This window comes from Prorops nasuta, unplaced genomic scaffold (assembly GCF_024137725.1).
Source record: "Prorops nasuta isolate Cenicafe-Biocafe unplaced genomic scaffold, Cenicafe_Pnas_1.2 PNAS00001, whole genome shotgun sequence".
NCBI classification, from domain to species: domain Eukaryota; kingdom Metazoa; phylum Arthropoda; class Insecta; order Hymenoptera; family Bethylidae; genus Prorops; species Prorops nasuta.
This window is the reverse complement of record NW_027116798.1, coordinates 9,629,934-9,637,614: the sequence shown is the minus strand read 5'-3', so window position 1 is coordinate 9,637,614 and position 7,681 is coordinate 9,629,934. Positions and strand designations below refer to the sequence as shown.

General features: G+C 29.4%; 2 protein-coding genes across 2 annotated transcripts; one reads left to right on the top strand and one right to left on the bottom strand.

Annotated features, from left to right (window-relative positions):
• The first annotated feature begins 506 nt into the window (after positions 1 to 506).
• On the top strand, positions 507 to 1,984 carry LOC136774960 (myb/SANT-like DNA-binding domain-containing protein 3). Its single transcript, XM_066729463.1, has 4 exons — positions 507 to 520; positions 606 to 1,016; positions 1,080 to 1,288; positions 1,366 to 1,984. Exons 2-4 carry the CDS (start codon positions 743 to 745, stop codon positions 1,717 to 1,719), a joined length of 837 nt encoding a protein of 278 aa, XP_066585560.1. The 5' UTR covers positions 507 to 520; positions 606 to 742; the 3' UTR covers positions 1,720 to 1,984.
• A 3,808-nt stretch (positions 1,985 to 5,792) lies between these two features.
• LOC136785691 (putative nuclease HARBI1) lies at positions 5,793 to 7,010 on the bottom strand. Its single transcript, XM_066746908.1, has 3 exons — positions 6,581 to 7,010; positions 6,218 to 6,504; positions 5,793 to 6,091 (listed from the first exon to the last, which is right to left on the bottom strand). The coding sequence occupies exons 1-3, from the start codon at positions 6,793 to 6,795 to the stop codon at positions 5,793 to 5,795; spliced, it is 801 nt and encodes a 266-aa protein (XP_066603005.1). The 5' UTR covers positions 6,796 to 7,010.
• Between the last annotated feature and the right edge of the window lie 671 nt (positions 7,011 to 7,681).

Here is a 7,681-nt window from a genome sequence, read left to right as displayed (position 1 = left end):
AATTTTTTCATTTTTTGTTTCATTACAAAGAATTTTTTTTTTAATAACCGTTAACTTATTGGACTCAATAATAAATAAAAAAATGCATTTGTTAACAAATTAATATAAAAACATTGAGTTTATTTTACCTCAACTCATTTGTTATAATAAAACGCATTTTTTGTATTTATTACCAAATCTAATTAATTAATGGCTACATTTGACCATTTTATCAAAATTAAAAATCAATTTAGGAAAAGCATTTTTATTTTATTTATTCACTTATACCATAAGTACATCAACTGTCAGATAGATCAAAGCTGTCACTACTCCTTATTTCTTTATTACACTTTATTTTTCCGTATACTAACATTTGTCTTCGTCCACGCCGTTCACGGTGACAGGCTGTGAATATAATATATATAATTTTTGATATATTACGTTCTGCATTTAAGATGGCTACTGACGTATTTCCGCTGGCAGTATACTTTGTGGGTAGGGGGGAAAGTGCCATAATATTTTCTTAGGCCCGGTCTTACAGGTCTCAATTAAGTTAATTTCGACATTAAGTAGGGATACCAACCTGAAAAATAATACCTAACTATACTAATATTTTTTTTTTGAAGTTTTAAGCCTGGAAATGGAAGTTTTGTGCCCAGCTTCAGTTCAGGTGTTAGTGTGAACGAAATTTGAACAGGGAAGGATCAAATATATTTCACAATATAGAAATGCAATTAACACAATAAAATAAAGAAGAAGTATCATGGATAAAAAACCACGAAATCACAATTTTTCCGAAGAGGAAAAAATTAGGTTGGTTGAACTTGTCTCCGAATTTTCGAAAGTAGTGGAGAATAAACTAACGGATGCCGTTGGGTGGGATGCAAAAACCCAAGCATGGGCTGAAATTGCTAATAAATTTAATTGCATAAGCAAATCAAATGTGGAACCCGAAAAACTAAAAAATTGCTGGAATAACTTAAAACAACAAACAAGGAAGTATTATTCTAAATTAAAAACAGAAATATATAAAACAGGTAATCTTGGAAAGTTCTAAATGATTTTTGTTCACAACGAAAATTATAAATATATTTTTGTAGGAGGTGGATCAAATAAAACCAAACCGAATATTTTATATGATAAAGTTTATCAAATTATTCAACCTACTGTAGATGGATTATATAATTCCAATGATAGTGATCGCAGCATATACATGGGTGAAACTGCAACGTTTGTTTCTAATGTTATTGAATCAGATGAAGAAATAGAAGATGATCTAAATCTGCAACAAGATGAACATGTCTTTCAGGTAGGGTTATTATAAATTTTATTAATATTATTATTATATTGCACTTCATATATGTAATTTTTTTGGTTATTTCTCAGTATTTAAAAGATACTAACCAAATTAATACATGGAAGAAGTGGAACCCAAGGACATTGAAAGCTCCCCTAAGTGATCCTCTTTCCACAAATATTAAAAAACAAAAAGCAGCAATGCCTGAAAAAAAATCAACACATGAGAACTTAGACAATATTTTAATTAAAAGTAAAATTGAGCTGACTAATTTGATGACTCAAGAATTAAAAGAAAAAAGCCGTTTAGAAAAAGCAATTTTAAGACAAAAGTTGACAGAAAATACCTTAAAAATAAAATTGCTAGAATCTACAATAAGAGGTAATAAAGAAAATAACAACAACGTTGTTGAAAATATTGATATTTCTGATATATCAGAATAACAAGTTAGTTTTATAGGAAACTTGTGATATTTAAATTAAATGAAACTCCTTGTTATAATTTGCGTTACTATATGAGAGAGACATTTATCAGTTTCTAAGTCCTTAAGTTTTTTCAATTCTCTAAATGTTATGTTTTATTTACTGAAGTACAAAGGTTATAAAATTTTAAGTTTATGTTAATATTAAAATACAGTACAAGGATTCTTAACCTAGCTCACTTTAAATTTTATTCTAAATAAAATTTATTATAATAATATTTTAGACAATTGCGTTGATACAAATTTTCATTTAATTTTTGTACAAATGATCGAAATATCAGGTTTGTTTGAAAAAGAATATTCATAAATCATAGGTACCAAGAATTATTTTATTTGGTATGTTAAAGTAGTTTTTCAATGAACCATAGTTGACATTTAATGATTTAAAATTAAAAGAGCAGAAAGTATTAAATATATATTTATTCAATAAAAAGTGGTTATCCATTACAAATATAAATTTTATCTTACAAAACACACTATGTAGACCAATAACACTTTACCTCTCTTTCTAAATAAAGTTTTTATTATAGAAAAAATAAAATATTCTTCTTTCACACAAATTTACAGCTATACAAAATATATATACTTGTTTAATTTGTTATTTCCCACATATATACTATTTCTCATTCTTGTTGAAGTTTAAATAAATTTGCTTGTTAGAGGCAACTGCAAGATAAATTTAAGTTATATTTTATTATTAACATGCATATTAATATAATATGAAAAGTTAGACTTACGCTTCGAAATAATTTTCTATTAAAAATTTCCTTTCATCCTGATGGAAATCTTCGTTATAATTTACCAATAAATTATTGTATGCAGCAATATCTACATTATCTTCAATATCCATTCTTATAATATTATACAAAACAGCACAGGCCATAATAATGTCCATAGTCTTATTAGCAGTTTTGAAGCGAGTTCCTTTACTCAAAGCAGGAAACATTCTTGTCCAAATACCAAATGCTCTTTCCACCATGGTTCTTGTTCGAATTTGTGCCTCGTTATCAAGGTTGCCAAGTCCGCCATCTTGAATAGTACTACGCTCTATAGTAAGTGAATTTTGATATAAGGAATGCAGACTGCACAAAGTATACTGCCAGCGGAAATACGTCAGTAGCCATCTTAAATGCAGAACGTAATATATCAAAAATTATATATATTATATTCACAGCCTGTCACCGTGAACGGCGTGAACGAAGACAAATGTTAGTATACGGAAAAATAAAGTGTAATAAAGAAATAAGGAGTAGTGACAGCTTTGATCTATCTGACAGTTGATGTACTTATGGTATAAGTGAATAAATAAAATAAAAATGCTTTTCCTAAATTGATTTTTAATTTTGATAAAATGGTCAAATGTAGCCATTAATTAATTAGATTTGGTAATAAATACAAAAAATGCGTTTTATTATAACAAATGAGTTGAGGTAAAATAAACTCAATGTTTTTATATTAATTTGTTAACAAATGCATTTTTTTATTTATTATTGAGTCCAATAAGTTAACGGTTATTAAAAAAAACATTCTTTGTAATGAAACAAAAAATGAAAAAATTTTAATCTTCACCAAGACTCGAACACGAGCCCACCGCATGACAAACGGCAACCTTACCGCCTGCGCTACAGCGCTCACTTGATGTACCAAGAGCAAAACAGCCTTTTAAAGACTGACTACAATTCTTTCACTAACTCGTCATAAACGATCAAGAATTAGCTGTAATAATAAATACATTTATCTACATAGCATTATTGTACTAAATTTATTGTTTTTAATTTGAAGCATACATTTTGCATGAAGATATGATAATTTAAAACCATTCAGTACTCTATATACAAAACTACTCATATGCTCAACTATCATAAATTAATTAAGTAATATTATAATATTTGTTATATGTAGTCGAATAACTATGATAAACCAGCATATGAATAGTTTTGTATTTAAAGTATTGCATGAACATCCTTAAAGTATCGTATCTTCATGTAAAATGTATGCTTCAAATTAAAAACATAATAAATTTAGTGCAATAATGCTATGGAGATAAATGTATTTATTATTGCAGCTAATTCTTGATCGTTTATGACGAGTTAGTGAAAGAATTGTAGTCAGTCTTTAAAAGGCTGTTTTGCTCTTGGTACATCAAGTGAGCGCTGTAGCGCAGGTGGTAAGGTTGTCGTTTGTCATGCGGTGGGCTCGTGTTCGAGCTTGGTGAAGTTTAGAATTTTTTCATTTTTTTTTTCATTACAAGGAATTTTTTTTTTAATAACCATTAATTTATTGGACTCAATAATAAATAAAAAATGCATTTGTCAACAGATTAATATAAAAACATTGAGTTTATTTTACCCCAACTCATTTGTTATAATAAAACGCATTTTCTGTATTTATTACCAAATCTAATTAATTAATGGCTACATTTGACCATTTTATCAATATTACAAATCAATTTAGGAAAAGCATTTTTATTTGCTTTGAGTTTTTAGGTAAACGCAGCACCACTTCACACGGATAACACGTAAAAATGTCACGGTTAGCGGTAGTCGCTCTTCTAAAGCCAATGTTGCCTGAAGTCCAAATCACACCTATGCTCTCCAGGCATAGTTGTGTTTGTACCGCTTCCCTTTAAATTTTCTATACTGCTGCTGGCTAGCGCTTATCTTCATTTTTGTTGCTAAAAGCTTGATTCTGGCATCACTGCCGTGTGGAACTATTAGTTTGCTAATAAAAGCAGAGGCTTAATTTTAAGAGATTGCAACATATAGTAAATAATATAGATACAATTGTAAAAAGAAAACAAAAATTTTATTTTACATATATTAACTTTAAATAAAATCCCACAAAGTACTGTAAAATATCTTACATGTTATATTATATATCTAATCTGTCAGCTTCTTTATTTTAATATTCATCTCAATTATCACAGTTTGATCCTCAGCGATGACACAGTAATCACATTATGGTGAATCTATTCTTTTTTTTTAATGTTCGATTCACATAGCTTCATCCTCAGCAGTGATACAGTAAACACACATTACTATAATTTAATCTGAAACAAAATCCCACAAAGTACTATAAAACATCTTACATTTTATATTATATATCTATTCTGTCATTTTCCTTATTTATTATTGTATTTACCCAAAATTGCTGACTCGTTTATTTTAATATCTGTCTCAATTAACACAGTTTAATCCTCATCAGCGATGACACAGAAACAACATTATGGTGAATCTATTCTTTTTGTTTTAATGCTCAATCCACATAGCTCCATTCTCAGCATTGACATAGTAAACACTTTACAATAATTTAGTCTGAAACAAAATCCCAAAAAGTACTATATAAAATCTTACATTTTGAAATTATAAATATAATCTGTCAGCTTCTTTATTTGTATCGTATTTACCCAATGTGACTTGTTTATTTTAATATTCATCTCAATTAACACAGTTTGATCCTCAGCGATGACACAGTAACCATAATATGGTGAATCTATTCCTTTCATTTTAATGGTCAATCCACATAGCTCCATCCTCAGTAGTGACATAGTAAACACATTACTATAATTTAATCTGAAATAAAATCCCACAAAGTACCACAAAATATTTATATCTTACATTTTATATTATAAAATTTATTGTTATACTTATCTAAAATGTTAAATCCTTTATATACTTTTAAAAATTATTTTTATGTACATTTTACAAATTTCTTCACTTTATTTATTCACTTATACCATCAGTATATCAGCTGTCAGTAAGATTAAAACTGTCACTTACTCATTATTTCTTTATATTACTTTATAACTTGTGGCATGTATGTACTACGATACAATAATACTAACATTTGTCTTGGCTCACGGACCATGCATTATGTATTTTGACATATTGTCTATATTGCAGCCCCTCTACAGTCTCTACCCTCTGACGTATTTCCGCCGACCAGTAGTATCAGCAGCGACTATAGCGTAGTACCCAAAATAGTACTACGCTATAGGATATGTCGCTTTTGGGTACTACGGTAGTACCGAAAGTACTACACTTGGCAACCTTGCTCGTTATATAAAATTTCGGCAGGTGTATTTGGATTTGTTAATGGGGTCATTAAATATGGCATATTTGGATAGCCAGAATCTCCCAAAAGCAGACCATTGCCAAATTCGCCAGACTCGAATCGGGCTTTAATGACAGAATTATTAAAAATCGTAGCATCATGAGAAGATCCTGGCCATCGTGCTACAATATCCATAAATTGTAATTTTGAATTTACAATTGCTTGCACATTAAGTGAAAAGAATCCTTTTCTATTACGAAATAATTCTGCATTTTCCCCTCCTGTATAATATAAAATTCTTACATTATTTTATTGAAATTATTTCATTTCAAAAAATTATAATAAGAATATACATATATAGAGCTAATACATTATTTTCTTGCTACAACTCCTAATGTTATATTTACCATAGGATTGTATTCTGATGTGAATGCAATCAATTGCTCCTAGTACCCTTATAAAACCAGCCTGTTTGAAATTTCTTGCTTGAGTTTGTATGATATCATCTTGCTGCATTGGGAATTTGATAAACTCTTTACTTAGTTTAGCTATAGCATTTGAGACTCTATGTACTATTTTGGTAGCAGAATTTTTGCTAACCCCAGAAAAATCACCGATAATTATCAAAAACGATCCTGTTGCATAAAATCTTAATGCTATTAGTAATTGTGTAGTTGGTGAAATTGCATCATTCCTTTAAAAAAATATGAGTATAATAAATTAAATTATTGTTTCACTTTAACCAATTATTAATTATCACAATAACATACCATTGTCTTCTACAAATTAATGAACAGCCAATTGTATTCAATAGCAATTCAAAATGCTCCTTGCGAAGTCTAAATCTACTTTGAAAGTCAATATCATCGTAAATAGCATACCAATTCATTCGTAGACGTATTTTTTTTGATCTTCTTCTAATAATTAACTGTTCATCAACATCTTCCTGATCATTTATACAACAAAATGCCATCTCAAAATCCATTATTACATACAAAATATTAGATAAGTATAACTTTTACCAGAAAACCGTATGATTCGTATTTCAAAACATCTTCCTCTACCCGCTCAATTATACATATACGTACACAAAACTTCACATTACACATTTCCAGGCTTAAAACTTCAAAAAAAAAATATTAGTATAGTTAGGTATTATTTTTCAGGTTGGTATCCCTACTTAATGTCGAAATTAACTTAATTGAGACCTGTAAGACCGGGCCTTATACTAAATTTAAGGAACTTTAAAGGAATTGACTATATAGTGAAATGATAAGCCGCGCATGCGTATATTGAAAGGGTATAATCCCTTACCAGAGATGAAACGGGAGATTGCTCATGCGAGGTCCCGAGGCAATCCCTACCGGTAGGCGGCGCAGGTGTTGGCAAACGCGTGTCTCAGGTCCATCTAACCCCTAACGCCATCTATCGGAAGAGACCACGAAGCACGAGCGTTAAGCTTAGAATAGGGTAAAACATATATGCATTGTTGCCAGAAAGCGGAATAAAGAGAGAGCGGAGATATTTTCTCGGACCTCTCTGTCTTTCTCGCTGTTAGCTTCTAGCAGAAGAGTCGAGGCAAAATCTTTCCGTTTCGCTTTGCCGAAAATCTACCAATAATCGATGTCATTTATATTTGCAGGCCAATGCCTTTATACATGATTTTTTCAGCATATTTATTTATCAGCATTGACTTATTTAAATCAATAATAAATTAAGGAAATGCGTATTTGATATATAATAATTATTTTAACTATAATTTCATCGTTATATTTCGCTTATTTCCGTAAAATCTGCATTTCTTTAGTTTATTATTGATTATTGTAAGTCAATGGCAATTAAAAAAAATTTAATCTTAAAAAAAAAAAAAA

Coding starts and splice junctions, on each gene's coding strand:
- LOC136774960 (XM_066729463.1), top strand. CDS start 743: ATGGATAAAAAACCACGAAATCACAATTTTTCCGAAGAGGAAAAAATT. Junction 1,017..1,079: donor AACAGAAATATATAAAACAG/GTAATCTTGGAA, acceptor ATATTTTTGTAG/GAGGTGGATCAAATAAAACC. Junction 1,289..1,365: donor AAGATGAACATGTCTTTCAG/GTAGGGTTATTA, acceptor GTTATTTCTCAG/TATTTAAAAGATACTAACCA.
- LOC136785691 (XM_066746908.1), bottom strand. CDS start 6,795: ATGGATTTTGAGATGGCATTTTGTTGTATAAATGATCAGGAAGATGTT. Junction 6,505..6,580: donor TTAATTTGTAGAAGACAATG/GTATGTTATTGT, acceptor ATTTTTTTAAAG/GAATGATGCAATTTCACCAA. Junction 6,092..6,217: donor CATCAGAATACAATCCTATG/GTAAATATAACA, acceptor TATATTATACAG/GAGGGGAAAATGCAGAATTA.